This window comes from Diadema antillarum, unplaced genomic scaffold, assembly GCF_040938485.1.
Source record: "Diadema antillarum isolate AM-2024a unplaced genomic scaffold, OU_Dant_1.0 seq00001007_RagTag, whole genome shotgun sequence".
In the NCBI taxonomy this organism is placed as follows: Eukaryota; Metazoa; Echinodermata; class Echinoidea; order Diadematoida; family Diadematidae; genus Diadema; species Diadema antillarum.
This window is the reverse complement of record NW_027271844.1, coordinates 206,224-224,568: the sequence shown is the minus strand read 5'-3', so window position 1 is coordinate 224,568 and position 18,345 is coordinate 206,224. Positions and strand designations below refer to the sequence as shown.

Below are 18,345 nucleotides of genomic sequence, written 5' to 3'. Positions count from 1 at the left end.
TTTTTTACCCTTCTTTCAAAAATATTTCCTCTAATTTGTGCATAAACATGAAAACATATGCCAAGAATTGTGCGAGAAAACTACGTCATTTTCACCCTAGTCGAGACTGTTGAAATTCACTTTGAACAAGTTGAATTTGTGTTGATCTCCCGTCTGTTGAAAAGATCAAAACCTTTGCATGCTCTATATAGGACAAGGAAAGTTTGAGACATACATGAATGATTCCACTGATATCAGATGCACACTCTATACTTTACAACAAACATACTATATGTGTGTGTGTGTGTGTGTGTGTGTGTGTGTGTGTGTGTGTGTGTGTGCGTTTATGTATGTGCGGTGCATGTATAAATACAGTAAAATGATCCTTTAGTTACTAATATCTGTTCAGCACAGGTCAAAATATGAGTTGATAACAACATGAAAGTAGCTTGCATACAATGTAAGAAAAATGAGTCAAGGAGAAGGGAAAAAGGGGAAAAAGGCAGCAGAAATCGCGAGGCAGGGGAGAATGATAAGTAAACCTCTGCATTTGTAAGCTCGCACCCGGAAGGGTCGGGCGTGCAGCTCGTCTCGGCTTACTTACTTGTTGCGAGCCACGACCGAAAACCGTCATTTCACTTGCAAAAGAAGAAAGAAAAAATACCGATAAGATTGAAGTGGGAGACATCTCGGAAAGAAGGCGATGGCGGTTGGATGCGGCATGGGAAAGGGGGGTCTGGTTGAGCCAATTCCGATTGAGAGATGGGGGATTTGCCGCGGGAATAATTGCACAATACACAAGATGCTTTAAATACATTTGAGGGGAGAAACCAGAGCTCTGGAGGATAAAGACGGGACGATGATGTATTAACTGTCTGCACTGCGAGCACGCCGGGCTGAGAGGCAAACGTGAGGTGTGAGTTCACGAGTGGCACGTCTAATGCAAGGACCTGGATTTTGACATACAAGCAGGGAAATAGATGCGCTTGCTTAAATTTGGACATACGCTTCTAAGCTACACATAATATTGCTTGCTTGAATGGTACACTCTTCGAAAAGTTGCAAATGCGCGAAAGTAAGCTATCGTTACTGATGAAAATCTTTCGATCTAGGTCTACCTGGCGTGCTTCATTGAAAGTTTCGACCTTGATTAATCTATGCGTACGTATTCCTTTTTATTGAAAGTCCGCGCGCCTGTCACGAGACATTTTGCTTTATCCTTGCCATACCGAACGTAATGGGATGACATACGAAGAAACATAGACACAAACACACACACACACACACACACACACACACACACACACACACACACACACACCATGCATTCAAATTCCGCCCAGATTCTCATCATTTTAATAGTTTGTGTGCTTTGAGTGCAGAAAAGAAAGCCACATAGGTCCTAACCAAGTAAAATTTTGAAATTTGAAATTTGAAATTCATTTACCAAACAGTAATTTCAGTATTTACGATTGCGGAACATATTTTCACTCTGTCCAAAGTCCCAAGCACATAAAGCCAAGGGTTATGTTTGTTTAATCATGACTTTATTCAAGCTCAAGGAAGTGTTAGAATGACATGTATACAAAAAACCAGATCCACCGTTTCATTCAAAACGAAAGGCAGGTTAAGACACGTACATGGGATACAAGAAACAATATTCCCTTGTGTAAGATAATTTGTGGCGTCAGGCTGACGATGGGTTGTTTCAAGAAAACCGTGAACTGAATCTGAGAACGGAAATGGGTTCTGCGGAGAAGATGTCGAGCGCAGGGACTGACATAGAGGGCGCTAATACACTCAGTAGACAACAATTAATCAAAAAATTTTGCAGCTCGGGGAAATTACTCATTTATCAGAAAAAAAAACAGAGAGGGTGGAAGGGGGAGACGAAGAGTGTTAAAGTGATGGTATAGTATTGTTTGCGGTGAGGATTCAACTTTTAACTTTTTGCAAAATAATTCAAAAACACTACATGAAATGTTAAAAAGCTTATTTGATAAAAATTTGATGAAAAAACAAAATAAAGCAAAAAGCTCCTAACAAAAGGTGGGTCCCATTACCTTTTATTAGGAATGCTTTGATTGGGATATCTCAGCCATTTCAAAACCAATTTTCACCAAATAAACTTTAAATTCCTCCTAGAGTTATACACTCTTTCATGTTTCATAAGAGGTTTATCATTATCTCACAAAATCATCACAATAAAAACGTTGGAAACCTAAAGCCCCATTTCAACCGAAACTGAACTATCCCTTTAAGAGCAAATTCGTGAATATATGAAGAAGAGGGTAATTCTGCGTGTGAGGTAGAGACTCCGTCGCATATAGGAACCAAAGACGTGTAGCAAGATAATTGGATTGCCCAATTAAAATTGCCTGAAACGTGGCAAGATGTATAACACCGCGTTCCATCATGTCCACAGCCATGTTAAAGAGATCTATATAATTTTGGTTGACACCTAAATTCAGGTTCCTAACATTTTTTGATGAGATAATGAGAAAACTCTTATTAAATATGAAAGACCATGTAATTCCAAGAGAGATTCAACGTTTGATAATAATTGGTTTTGAAAAGGCTGAGATATCCAAAACAAAGCGATACTAAAGGCAAAAAAGGTGGGTTCCACCTTTTATCAAGATCACTTTGTTTTACCTTGTTTTTGGACGTCTCGGCCATTCCAGAACCGATTATCATTTCAAGAAACATTAAATTCCTCTTGGAATGGTGTGCTCTGTATTATTTCATAAGTGGCTTCTTGGTATCTCGCAAAAAGTTAAAAGCCCAATCCCCATCTTCACCAATATTATATATAGGCCCTACAGGTATGGTATTACCGGACACCCTGGTATTACCGGACACGCACATTTTTGCGTATTAATTACATTCTGTACGCGCGAGACTTCGTACATTAGCCTCACAGAACTTTGTGTGGACCGAAATCGCAAAAAACGCGACATAAAAATGTAAAAACACGAAGAAATTCACATTTTACCTCAAATTTATAGTTGAGTGACCCGCACCTCGTCATAGTTAATATTTATGCATGTTTGAATCACATTTCGCGACTGAAATTCTATGAAATCCCACTCACATACAGGAAAAATGCCGAAGATTCCATTAGAACCAAAAGTTCACTGATCGATGTCGGAAATTTGTAGCTATCGTCCTCAAACGCGAACGAGGCGGAATAGTTGTGCGCTAAGGAAGGGGCCCGCAACTCGTCACCCGCGCATGCAGCTCCCATAGACAAAGCACGTAAAATAGAAGTTGTCGATTTCTCACAAGGTTTTATTGCGTGAACTGTTCGAAATGTTCAAGACAGACATTTTACCGTAAAATACGAAATTTGAGCCTCATTTGCCGAGTTTTCTTTGTCATCCGCTCGGTGAGAATGTGTACGGTGATTTATGGGATGAATTGTGATTCTGGTGCAAGGACTAGGTGCGAAAGACGTCGATTATTTCACTGCGAAAATCGTGTCCGGTATTAAATACAATGCGATTTTGCACCGCGCAAAAAGACAACTTTTTTTTTTCTAAAGTCTGGAGCGAACAATTGACATAAATTGGCTGAATTCGTAATTTCCAGGAGTCTGTGAATAAGTGGTGTTATTTTTAGCCGAAATGTCATCCTCTGAGTACGGAATTCAAAGCCACGAAAAAAAAAAGCGTCCGGTGACACGACCTACTCTCCTACCATCCCTTTAACCACGTGCCCGTGCACATAGCACACAGATTGACGCAAAGTTGATATGACTTGAATGCAATTATACAAAGTACAGTGCATACTGTAAAACATTTGCAGGAGCTGGAACATTTATAAAGGTCGGATGATGTATAATGAATCAAATGATATTTCAATATTATATTGCTAAAACACAAACATTTAACGCCCCAACTGCACACGCACAGCACTCCCTCACATTTATATACCTTTCGTGAGAGGTAAGCTTCAGCTACATTCCCAATGTGGCCATCAGCCCAGTCAAGCCATGCTTATGCTGACGGTCTTCTGCTTTCTTCTTGAATCAAGCTCTTTTCATATATATATAATTATTATTTTAAAAAATGCAACCACATTAGCATCTCTAATTAGATGGTGATATGAATCCAATTCAAATGATTGGCTGAGAGCTTTCACGTGACCAGTCTAACGGTGCAACTCCACTCTTTCAGACGGCATAAGTATACAATTGAACTTTAATAACGACCGCTCCTCTGCGCTCTGCTCCATTGCCTGTGTGTGTCACAAGTGAAGTGTAAATGGTATCTGTGAGAAGTTAAATTTAGATCCATAGTGCTTGCCTTTGTGGATCTTGCAAAAATTGCTGCTGTGGAATTTAAATCATTTTATCATTTTATGGAAAAAAAACAACAACTAAGGCACAATATTTAGTCGGACGTTAGTAAATTTATCCACCCTCCGTAAGTATGAACAGTTCATAACACAGTCTGGTCTAGTCTTCGCCTAGTGCGTTTCCGACTGTTCCAAGTTATTATCGTGTGAATTAATTATCTACTGACGCCGTTTAATGTGCATTGTAATGTTGAAATGCGAGTTAATGTTAACATAATCATCCATCTTTGCACCTACTAGACGGGAAATCGACCTACGACAAAGGATTACTTTCGCTCTGAAAGTGGCGGATCATCTTTCATGTTCATATTTCATTTTTGTTTGATATCATTTGGGCCTAGTCAAAGAACAAAAGACACAACAATGAGGCATGTACTATATTTTTCATAGATTATACTGTTATTAATCATTAAGAAAGCCATGAACACATATCACCATACCACTAGACCGCTTCTAAATTTGTTTACTCCTACACTACTGAATATTTCCCCTTGGGCAAAATAATGATTATATTAGATTCACTCACTTGTTACCTACATCTTTTTGCATGCTGGGTAAAACAACTGATAACATATTTTATATAGCTTCATTTCTTACGCAATGTCTAGATACGTACATTGGTCTAATATTGGACCAAGTACCTCAAAACAGAAACCATTGTTCATCACGCGCGTGCAGCACTTTGATGCCAAGCTATGAAGCAGCCATGCCCGTATATTCACCTGTTGAAGGTTCGTGTAATAGCTTCGGTGCTATAACTTCAACCTCTCGCTCACGGGAAGCATTCTATAGCGATTGATAAGAGTTTTCTGCCTGAAATCTGGGCAGGAATCACGACGAACAGGGTCATGTACCTTGGCATCTGTATAATATGGTAATGCGTCAATTTCACATGGGAGGAGAGCCAAGATCGCCTGCGGAAACGTTCGCGCTTCTCCTGACGGATTGCAGTTTACGGCTACGTGTTGACACCGTCGCCGCAGCGCGACCGAAACGCTCATTCTGCCGTCCCGGAGAGGAAACGGCGTGTGGTCGTAGTGCCGCCAAACGATGCATCAGTGTCGAGGCGGGAAAACGACCGACACGGTGTAATGGAAAATAACCTCTTTCATGTTTCCGCCTTTGCGACAGGCACTTTCGATGTTTTGGGTTGTTGTTTTTTTTTTTTTTCCCCTCTCCTTTCTTTCCTCTTGTGCGTGATTTCGTGGTAATGGAGCTCTCATTTCATCTTCCGTATCATTTTCTTATGCACGTGTATAGCTGTGTGTGTGTGCAGATGTGTGTGTGTGTGTGTGTGTGTGTGCGTGCGTGCGTGCGTGCATGCGAGATCCTCTAAAATTTGGCTTGCAGTGATTCACAATCAACCTATCTTGAATATTCGTTGTATACCCTCCGTACTTACAACTGCATCGCGGAATTGCTGCCCAATAAATCAAGTTCCGTGAAAATACTTACGTGGGTGTGCGTCCCTCCCCTCCCCTCCCTTAACTCTTTATCTTTAGTTTTTTCTGGTCTTTATGTAGATTATACCTTCATCATTCTGTAATGTATCTGCCTCTCTTTATCTGTATTTGTATTATGTATTTCTTTCACTTTCCCTGGCTGTCTGACAAATCCAAGTGTATATCGTATTACCATCTTCATCTCCGTACATCTCACCCGTATCCCACTCACAGCCACATAAATGCATCCTTATTACCTACCTCTCGTTCTACGTGTGTACTACTGCAAATCTATATCATTATCTGTTCCTAAAGGATCAACCGTATTTAAGGCTCTACTGGCAGCATATTCATAGGTCATTTTGACTAGCTTCAAGGATTCCTTCATTTGGTATGCTAACGATGTAATGGCTGGGCTTGCAAGCTATTAAAGGACGCTGAACTATCTTCTTTTTTTTTGAGGGGGGGGGGGGGGGGGAGACGAGCCTGACCGAACGATGTATATCATTTTGTGTAGATCATATTATCAAGCAAATAATTATATTGTCCATCATTCTAATCGATGTTCATCGATATGTCAATCGCTCTGCATAAAGCAACACTCCTAAGAAGGCAATATCTCTTTGGTATCATCCCAAAATCTACATGAATATCTAATGCGATTGCTATACGAATTAAAAAAAAATATATATATATATATATATATACATATATATATATAAACATGTACATATATATATATATATATATATATATATATATATATATATATATATATATATTTCTTTCAACTGTATATATATGCAGAGTATGGCTGTGATAAAGTAATTACAAAGTAAACAATGAAGATCTTTCTGGTGCATCCAACAATATATGTTAAAGAAATATATATGTGCATGTATGTTTTAAAACATTTAAAAATCACACCCAAAACAGATTTGGGCTTTCTTTTTTTTTTTCTTACCCGTTTTGATATTTTCCATGTTTTTAATTTCCTCAAATAAGTCGGGATTCAGGAGTAATCACCAGTGCAATGCCATGAACAATTTTAACTCTACTAAGCCCTCTTTTAACCCTATTCTAACTGGGGGGGGGGGGGTATTTGACCCCCCCCCCCCGACATTTCGCGCCGCGATTCCGCAACGCGCAAAGATTTTGCCGCGTCGTTTCAAGACTGTTTTCTTTGAAGTCTCCCGCATATTTTGAGACCAAATTTGCGATGTCCAGATACACCGTTCTGAAGTTACGTAATGTTTTGCGTATGCATGTCAACCCGAAAATGGCTCAAATTCATGATATCGTGTGCAAATCCAATGCAAATTGTGTTTTTTGGTTAAATTGATATAAATTAGATTATTTCAACTTTTAACCATTGAAATTAATCAATTTTAATGTAGATAAGCTTGAAAAAGTGCCTGCAACAAATTTTGGCCAAAAAACAATAGAAAACAAAAGGTTAAAAAAACAATGACATACATAAGAAATTAACAAACTGATTTTGATTGTGCTATTTTTTTACAAGAAAATTGCTCAGTGTCTTGAGGAACTCTTTCACAGAAATTTAGCAATAATTCAGTCTTTCTAATGGAGTTATAGGTGAAAATATGATTTCATGCATAAATTTGCATAATTAATTTCCTAAAAATAGAAAATCAAAATTTTTCTTTTGTATGACCATGTAATCTTGTAGTTGACATCCGGCTCTATCTTCAGACAGAATTCTGCGGCGATCGCTCGATCGGCGGCCGAGATCTGAAGGGGGGGTCAAATTGACCCCACCCCCAAGTAAAAACTTGGTCTCAAATAGCCCAGTTAGAATAGGGTTAATGTGACAAACCTAGTCTAAACTGCTTAAATATGTGAACGTATTGTACAGATGTGTCAAAATGTTGAACTATATGAACAGTGACTAAAATTTACAGGTGTTCAGATCAACTCATGATATTACATAGTGTATATTCTCGCATCCCTCATGGCTGAGGAAATAAATTGACTTGGACATTTTTTTTTTTCACTTGGTGCACTGACTCAACACTGCATCACTGAGATCTTCTACACTGAATAATCACAAATCAATATTTTTTTTTTTTATGGTGCTCAGATACCTTAATCTATGCACTCATTTATTTGTCAAGTATTGAATAGATATAAAATTGCATTAATCATCACATCATTGCATAACAAAATGCACTGAGAATAGATTTACTCCAGCCCTCTGGGTTTATCCTCACAACAGTTTCAAAAAAAAAAAACTTTTTTCCAAATAAACAGATAACAAAAAGAAAAATAGTGGAAAGCGATACAAGATTAAAGGTATACTTTACCATTTGCAGATGAAACAAAAACCCAGCATTAGTGCTTTGAAATAGCTCTAAAATGCGAGTTAGGGATAGAAACAGCCACTGTAAAAATTTGAATCCGTATAATTAATACAAAAAAAAATGAACAATAATTATAATATGAATGCTTCCAGACTAAACCGTCCACAGTTATGGTTTATTGAGAAAAATACTGATATCTCCTTGCATTTTAGGCTTTATTGCAAATAAAAACTTTTATGGTAAGATGTTTTGTGATACAACAGACCTACACATATGCATCAAATGTGATATTTTGAACATTTTTAAAATCACTGCTCAGCATGCTCAGTGCTGCCAAAGATAAACTGGACCTTTAATGGTGTATTTGAACAGGGAGAGAAATCAGAGAGTTGTCCGCTGCAATGTTGAAGTTTGTCTAAAAACAAACAAACACAACAACACTAATCTGGCAAGAATAAACCACAATGGATGAAATGTTCCAGATTAACACACCATTGCTTTATGTGTGTTCATTTATGCCCATACCAACATTCATCATATTTCACAGACACATCCACACGTTAAATACTTTTCCCCTAACTACTAAAAAAACACCAGGAACAATCTTTACGAAAAACATAATTATGGCATAGCACTGCATCTACTTATAGAAAGCTATCATAACACAACAGACTCATTCCACAATGAGGCCTAAAAAAGCAACATTTCCATATCACAATATGTGATTACATGATCTTTGACCTTGAATTGAAGAGGCATTCATTCTTTTCTATCATTGTAAGGCACATAACATCAAATGATAAATATATATACAGTTCATATACAATAAGATCATATGTGACCATGAATCACAAAACGAACAAAAAGTCGCACACACTGATTTTGTGTGAGGATTGAAAATAGGTGAAATGGGTCAACCAAACCGATAATGACTTTTTTCATATTTTCTGAAAGAGCAAGTCTTCTTCTACATTATGCTAAAATTTGGGATCATAAAGCGGGCAGGAAAGTGTGTTTTTTAGCAGTTTGTCTTGATCATTTTTTTGGCACTTATTTTCAGTCCTCACGCAAAATCAGTGTGTGTGACTTTATGTTCGTTTTGAGGTGCACGGTCACATAAAGCGCTTGAATAGACACTGTACTTCAGAGCCTCTTTTCTCAGTTCACACTTTTTCTGAGTGTGTGCTTTCTTTCCAATATTTATATAGGTTAAGTAGGCCATTTAATTTGAATCATACATCATTTTAAAGCTTAAAATCTCCTCTTTCAGAATATGCTCTTAACTAAAATTTCATGTCTGGTGACTTTTTGTTTGTTTTGTGATGCAGGGTCACATATTATTACTACTTATATTTCTGAATAGCTTGCAGTATGACTGCAATACATATGCATCTATTCTGTCACTTGTCAATGGATTTTTTTTTTCTAGAATATAAAACTGAAATACTGCTCTGAAGATCATAACAACAGCGATGCAACAGTCATCACTGAAACATGAAGCAATTTCCTTGAACTGTGAATTGTAGATGAGAGTTCTTCATGGCATCCCTAATCAATTCCATCTCTGAAAGTATGCAGTAAGCTCTGACAGAATACAAGTACATACATTCATTTGAATGTCATTAAAAATGTATGACAGAGGGAAAAAATTGATAAAATTGCAACAAAAGGAGAAAAAAAGTCTATGAATGTCATATTTAGAGATTGATCAGTGAAAACATTTTCAAGTGCAACAAGGAAAAAAAAGAACATTGTCAAACTTTGTCCAAATAAACTTTTATGCAATTCAGGACTTCTATGGCTTTGCACACTTGTTCTTGGAAAATGTAATAAAGTAAATTATCAAACAAGTTGTATGGATCAATCCATCCCAGCTCCTTATTCTATCTCTTTTGAATGAAAGTCCAGTCATAAAACATGCTGAGTTCTCCTTGTCACTGCACAAAACCGAGAGAGATTATTGAATGATAAAGCTGATACCACTCATGTCTAGTGGTTCTACACACAAGAAGTGACAGTGTGCCAATACTTGTTTATTATTCATCTTTGTGCTTGAAAGAATCACACTTTAATGATGTATTGTACAAAGAAATGTACCAGCATGAAGCAAATCAGAGCCATATTCAAGAAGAGTTGGACAGACAATGAAAAATAGTTTTGTATACCCTTCAATGGAAACAGAAACAAAAAGTGGCATGATTATGTAAGAAGTAAATGTTAAGATTTATTATTATTATTATTTCTTTCTTTTTTTTTTTTGGGGGGGGGGGAAGGATCCCACAATTACTCTCTCATATTACAAAAGAGAACAATAGATTAATATAATACACAGAACATTTCAAGGGAGATGCATCATGCTTTGACCGCCATGGCATGACAGAAAAGAGTGACGTAACGAAGCAACTATATTTTGTAATCACAGTACGGATAAGTGAGGATTCTTCGAGAAAGAAAAAAAAAAATCATTTGGACATTTCTAAAAGAAAATAAAAGGGATCTCCATCATTAGAGAGACATGTAGGAGAGACAAAAAAAAACCCATCATTGTTCTGATCATTTCAACAAAATTCTGAACTATGCTGATCCATGAATGCCATACATACTCTTCACCCAAGTACAAGGCAGTGGAGAAGGTTGCAAAAGTGCATACTCATTCGCATAATTTTTTTTTTTTTAATCCAATATTCTTCCTCACAAAATGGAGAAGGATTTATTTCCTAAAGAATTCCAAACGAGAAAACATCATTTCAGAAGCACCATTTTCTCAGAAGCATCACTCTTCCTATGATGCAATCACAAATTTCAGTCTCCCACACTGACTATCTATTAAAAACCATCTATATACGGCCACTCATTAGCGCTGCTGTGGATTTTGCTCCCAGGTTTAATCTGACAACAGATTCTTACTTTTAGATTGTCGTGGACAGGAAATTGCGTGCAATATCAACGCATTTCTCAAGTGTCTTAAGGGGCCTATTCATCTTCCTATGCAGAGGTGCTAACCAGGTAAGGATACTCCTCAGAACAAGGGAAAAACATAACAAGCTACAACCAGGAAGATCAACCTGGAGGTAAATAAACCAGGCAAAACCAGAAAACCATATTTCTCTGATTTGGAGCTTTATATTTTGTTTTCCCCCTTACAAATTTTACGTCATATTGTAATTTGTTCTTACTGTCCAGTTAAAGTGGAAGTTTCCCCAAACATATGTGTGGATTGAGTGAATGCATCAGTATTTAATAGTAGAACACATGAGTGAAAGTTTGAGGATAATCAGATAATCTGTTCAAAAGTTATGAATTTTTAAAGTTTTAGTGCTGCTTTACGGCTGGATGAGAAGACTACTACATTTTGTAACATCACATTGGAACAATATAAACAAATAGTATGAAAAAAAATTGAAAATTATTATTTTTTTAATGAAAAGTACACATTCATTTGATTTGTTGTTAACATAATATATCAAGGACAATATTATTCCCCCTGCTTTCATTATGATAGGTAAGTCAATTGCTCTTTCATTATGGTAGAAAAACGACATTTTGCAAAATTCTCTTTATATTTTCCTTATTTCATTGCTCTCCAGTGACATCACCAACTGTTGTAGCATTCTCATCCAGCTGTAGTGGCACTGAAAACTTTGAAAATTCATAACTTTTGAATGGATTATCCAATTTTTCTTGAACTTTCACTGATATGTTCTACTAATTTTGTTGCATTCACTCAATCCACATGACGTATATTTGGAGGAAATTCCCCTTTAAATATTCCCTTTCATTTGACACCTTTGATATTCATATAGAATTCACTGTTACAGTGGCAGAATCTTTAAAGACCTTTTAATCGCTAAATCTATTCAATACCGATTCTGCAATTGGCAACACAGTTATGCAATGAAATAAGTCCTCTTGTAATAACAAGTACGTGACATGGTATATGATCCTTCTATTATCACTGATATGTCATGATCATTATTACGGTACTAAACCATAGGGATACAGTGTCTTTTCAATATGAGAATACGAGTAAAAATCAATGGTGTTACGATTGTAGGCTATCATTCCAAACAAGGTTCCATTATTGCCCACAGGTCCCAGGCCATCCTAGAATCACTGGAGTCCGGCTCCGAGGTCCTGATCCAACTCTACGCCTTCTGGATGAGCTTGTGTTCCCGGGCCTGGTCCAGGGCTTCATCGGCCCTCGCCTTGACCCTGGGGTCGACCTCCGACCCTCCCTTTGACAGCGCCATCAGCACCTCCAAGAGATTTGTTTCCACGACCTTCTCCGCGTTCTCCTTGCTACTCTCGACGATGCTGGCCAGGATGTGCATGCCTCGCAGCTGAATGTCCTTGTCCGGCGAGACGCAGAGAACCTGCATGATCTCAAGCCAGGCTTTCACCTGCATTTCCGGGATTTAGAATAATGATAATGATAATACTAATACTAATACTAATAATACTAATAATACTAATACTACTACTACTAATAATAGTAATAATAATAATAACAATAATAATAATGATAACAATGATGATAATAATAATAATGATAATAATAATACATTACATTTGTCATGTGCCTAATACAGTGTTCACACTTTATATCCAGAATGGGATTAAAAGTGTGATAGATGATAAGAAAATGCATTTATATTGCAAAAATAGATATGAACATGTCATTCTTTAGCAAGTGGTTCAATGGAAAAGACTCTTCAGTTGTGAGGTCTGTGGTTCAAGTCCTCTGGCAGCAGGAGTTGTGCCCTTGAGCAAAGGCACTTTATCTACATTTTCTGCTCCTTTGCAGGGAGCATAAGGCCATCAGTTAATCGTAGATTGATCATAAGCATTTAAGCACCTTTTTAGCAGCCACATAAAAAGAGTCCAAACACAAACTCATTTTTGTAGCTTTTTTTCACGCAGGTTTGAAATGCAGCAGATTGTATCTTTGTCCTCTTATCTGATAGAAAAAATTTTTTTTTGAAATCTTAGTCCTCTCTATGACAGTAGACTATGAAGACAAAGGGTTGGTTGGTTGCATTTCCTTGAAAATGTAGGTTAGTGTGCATGTGTGTCTACGTGTGTGCAACTGATACAAGGAGGTGTAGGTATATATGCAGGTAGGAGGAGGTCTTTTTGACAACTTTTACAACCATGATGCTAGGATTAAGACCTCATTAGCTCTCAAAAGCAACATCCTCAGGCTATTTCATGAATCACTGATTGAGAGTCATAGTCAATTTAATTTCATACTGGGCAATGATTTGGTTCACTCGGTAGCATGTCTGCCTCCAAAACCAATGACATGGGTGCAATTCCCGAGTTTTGCTGATCAATGTTGTATGCAATCATACAGTCCCCTGTAGTAAAGATGAAAACACTCTGTCCCTCGGATAGGACATAACATGGAGGTTCAATGTGTGAGAGAGTCACAACTCATGCAGGCAAAAGGTCCCGCTTCATTTATTCATCGCAAAGAGCAGGGTGTTAAATCCGGTGAAGTGGTCCCACCTCACATCCAACTGGACCAGATGGAAGACCAGCTATTGCAGCTGAATATGCAGCCATCTTCTCAGATTGAAATGAAACAAACAAACCAACAAACTATGCAAATTCAAGGGAGCCTTAACTGAAAGCTGGTCTTCCTTTAATACACACATTACCTCAATATGGTGGTTCATATCATTTTTCACACTCGTCGGTACTACATGGAGGTACCGGTACCTGATCACTCCTTTACAAGTATTCATGTCAATGTTTTCATTCTGCTGTGTATGCTTCTTCTGTTGTTGTTGGGGTGTTTTTTTTTTACTTCTTTTTATTTGGAACATTTTGTGGTTGAGTGAAAAGCTCTTCGGTTTTATTTGTCATGAAGAAGGAAATGAGAAAAATCGCATGAACTGAACATTTGGCAACTGAAGCACGAGACACAATTGACAAAAAGAGGAAGAAGAGTTTTGAAAGCAATATATGCATGTGATAAAGTGTTCAAATAATCTGAAATCATGAGCAAGTTAGACCCCCCAGAAGCCATAATCCCTCATGAGCCATTAACTTTGTCATCTTGATTGGCAAGCTGTTTGTACACAGTGCCAACAGCAATCTGAAAGCCTCTGAGGTCCCAGGGAAGGTAAACATGGAGTTTACACTCTCTCCTCAGGCAACTCCACACTTGGGAATGACTGGACTATTAAGTCACCCCGAGCTAGGGGGCTCAAGTTTCGATCTGATTAGCGGCACATGTATCAGTGCCTGCAGAGGAAAATGCAAAACACTCGCTTTGAGGACGATAAAGTTTCCTGGTGAATGTTTGCACACAGCTGGTCTAATCTAACTTCATATCTACTTGTGATGGATAAAGTGTGTAAAACCATCCCAGAAGATTCTATTAATCCCCCCATACATCACACACACAGGGTAAGCTTTCGTGATGTACTTAACATTATAAGTGAATAGAATGCCTGCTAACATTCAATGTACATTCAGAATTACCAATTATGTTTGCTTTCACTATCACAAAATGACCTGTCATAATTTACATTGATAAAAAAAAGGGAAACAACAAGAAAAATGTCACAATATCAACATCCTAATTGCTCCTGATGACAACAACGACAAAAAGATTCCTACTATTTTCACTTCAGCTGTCACATTTAACCTGTTGCCTACGGGAACCTGGTAGTCTGTGTATTAAGTCTGATAGAAATGACAGCATTTCCCCACAATCATTACACAAACAATAGAGTTCAATACATAGGTCCTAAAGGGGGGGGGGGGGGGGGGGGAGGTAATTTCCCACTACTTTTCTCATTTCATCAGTTTGAGTTGATGCAATGTTGATAGATCTACAGAAGTGATTAAACCTCCCGTCACAATCAAAAGCAAGATTTGAAATTTGCGCGCCGCCATCATCAACCTCCTTCCACTTTTCACCTGTATCTGTCCCCTGTCTATCAATAATTCAATACCACTAACCACTACAGCCAATATGCTCTAATCTCCAATTCCTCAACAAAACTCATCTTTCTCACTTGTGTCCTCTTCAACTTGATTCCCCACGGATTAGTTTTAACTTCCAACGATCTAATTGAATCCATCCCGGCCGCAGACATTCCGCGAAACCCTAGCGAAGTGGCGGCCGTTGTTTTAATGAAGCCACGGTCTGGTTTCTAAAATCGGACACTCCCTCATTCCGGGGAGTGAGAATGAATGCATGACATCGGGACTGATTGATGGGGCAATGTAGGTAACCCAATCAGAAATTCATCAGTAACCCTAGCACGGGTTCAAGGTTGTAAATCCTCTGTCCAGGTAAACAGCGTAACACGGGCAGGGATCCAAAGCTGATCGCTGTGCACTGGGGAGCTTTGATTTGTGTTGCGTTCACAATGGCAAGTCAAACAATCGGAAGATACAGTACATGCAGATAGAGTGCAGTTTATACACCAAAGTAAAGCCCTCCTTGTTATGTCCAAACATGCTTGGGATACAGCAGTCACTTCTTCTGTTTCTAGACAGCCTAAAACTACCAATCAACCAGGAAATAGATGAGAATCTTTGCTCCTCAAAAGTGTTTGGAACACGTGACTTACTCGTCATTTCATGTTGCAATAATCACATAGACGTACAAGTGTCTCGTGACTCTTCTAATACCCAACACACAATCTTTTGAAGGGCTTAAGGGGCAGCATATCTTTCATTCCTTTCAAGTGTAGAATTGTAGCTTTTCTCATTGCAATCAAATCATGCATGTCCCAGAAAATCAGTGATCGGATACTAAAGAAAAATAAGGCACACGGCAATACGCCTCTAAAACCCTTTGCAAATTGCTGTTCTGATTTGAAGGGGAGGGTTGAAAAAAAAAAAAATATTTGCCTTTTTTTTTTACTGGCAACTTTAGCCCTTGAGGATACTGTGCAAAGACAAGGGGATTTAAGAGTCTGACAACAAATAAGTGTAAGCATAATGTCAATTCAGTAAGATATTTAGAACCTCCACCTACATGTACATAAGCCGACATTGACGAATTATATGCATGACTAAGGATTCACTCTCCGCATACCAAAATATATTGTAGTGAAGTGTTTGGTGATTAAGGAATACTTGTTGAATCTAGAGTCCAGAAAAAGGGAACGCAGCTTTAGACACACCAGTATCATGGTGCCATGTAAAAACATACTAGTATCTTTTAACTATACACAGCCCAGTCGCTGGCTGTATTCGCACAGTGTACTAATAACGTCTGGTCGGGCGAAGTATCTTTACTGTTTGAAGGCGACACGACATTGGTTGAACCAGACACATTTCTTTAATTACGTATATTGATTTATTACAAACTTGAAATTTTGTATATGATAATAAACAAAGAAAATGCAATGAATATGTGACCATAAAAGCAGCAATGAGTATTATCTAACATTTTATCCATCAAGTATACTATGGGTATGAAGTTGTATGAAAGCCCCTGTGAAAATATACTGTTGCTCACTTTCGTGACAATAAATCTGTGCTACGTGTTTATCACACAAAATCAAACATTTCGGTGACTAGCACTACAATTCATCCTCTGACGAATGCATTTTTAAAGGTACCAATTATGCATTCGGGCCTTGTTAGTAATTATGCGTATGCAAGCTACGGAGTGATGTGTAAGCCCCATATATTGAACTTCATGTTGAATACAAATGACTCGATCCATTTACAGCCTCCTGTAACTGGGACTAAGGTCACACTTTTGAGTCTTCTCAACAAAGCTGTGGCTACTGTCTTTGCATTTATGTGAATCAAATAATCATCAAATATTTTCACTCTGCTTAATTCTTTTTTTCTCTTCAAACAAATGTGAAAACATTCATGCATCATATACATTGCTTTAAAAAGATGCTACAAAGCTTAAAGGATGTGTACAGTTCTGGTTGAGCTGAGGAATTAGCTTTTAACTTTTTGCGAGATATTCAGAAACCACTCTATGAGATGTCAAAGAGCATGCAATTCTATTACAGGGGTATCAAAAGTTCATTTGATGAAAATCGGTTTTGAAATGGCTGAGATATCCAAAATCAAGGTGAAACAAAGAGATCCTAATAAAAGGTGTGGCCTGTCGCCTTTTATCATTACCACTTTTTGGGATATCTAAGCCATTTGTAAACCAATTTTCATCAAATAAACGTTGAATCCTTCTTAAAATTACATGCTCTTTCATGTTTCATAAGAGGTTTCTCATTATCTCACTTAGGAATGTTAAAAACATGAATCCCCACCTCAACCAGTACTGTACAGTCCCTTTAATCAAACATTATTGCAACAGCATAGATCAATAGATTTGAAATACACATTATTTCATACCCTACAAGAAAAAAAAAAGTTTGATATTTAAAAAAAAAAATTCAAGACATGCACATCCTTTGTTGAGAGTGTGCAACATACACACAAACATTATACATCATAAACAAGCAGCTGTAGATATATGAAATGAACAGTGCATTGAACACATGGACAAGTGCAACTCACTCTGATCCATTCTCCACAGTACTCACTTTCAGTATTTTGCCGCAGATTTCTTCGTGCGAGGAGAGTATCGCCAGAGTTCCGGCCGCAGCTTTCACCAGGTTTGGGTCTTCCTCGCCGCAGAACAGGACGAGGAGTTTGACCCGGTCATTGTCGCCGAGGTGGAGTTCAAAGGCCTAAACGAGAAAAGAGTTGGGGGGGGGGAGAGGAAAAGAACAAGGGGAGGACGGAATGACGGAATGATGCTGTAAGTGTAATTAGAAAGATTCCTGAATGCTCAGTAACAGGAGAAAAACAAAAAAATACTTTAAAACCAGAAAAACTTTCTCGAATTACACGAGGAGCCGAGATTCACACAAGTACATGTAAAATGGGGGTCATCCCACTAGACCGATACCCACGAGTTATACAGCCCACGAGTTCCACATTGAAAACAGGTCCATGAGTCATACAGCTCACGAGTCATACAGCCCATGAGTTCGACACTAGGCAAATAAAGCCCATGAGTTCGACACTAGGTAAAAACAGCCCATGAGTTCGACAGATACAACACGGGGCTTAATGTGTAGGCCTCGTGGACCTTGTTAGCTTAGTGTCAAACTAATGGGCTGTATGACTCGTGAGCTGTATACTCAGTAACTCATGGGCTGTATGACTTGTGAGCTGTATGACTCGTGGGCTGTATGAATTGTGGGTCTCGTGACGCGCACCCGTAAAATGCACATTAATACTTTTGTCTA

At 38.0% G+C, this 18,345-nt stretch overlaps 1 protein-coding gene across 1 annotated transcript in view; it reads right to left on the bottom strand.

Moving 5' to 3' along the window:
• Positions 1-10,647: 10,647 nt before the first annotated feature.
• Positions 10,648-18,345, bottom strand: part of LOC139742577 (protein unc-45 homolog B-like) — a 53,989-nt gene continuing 46,291 nt past the window's right edge. The window contains exons 17-18 of the mRNA XM_071653108.1: positions 17,635-17,781; positions 10,648-12,501 (exon numbers count right to left, since the gene is read on the bottom strand). Coding sequence (XP_071509209.1) covers positions 12,247-12,501; positions 17,635-17,781 — 402 coding nt within the window. The 3' untranslated portion in view covers positions 10,648-12,246. The remainder of the gene's footprint in view (positions 12,502-17,634; positions 17,782-18,345) is intronic.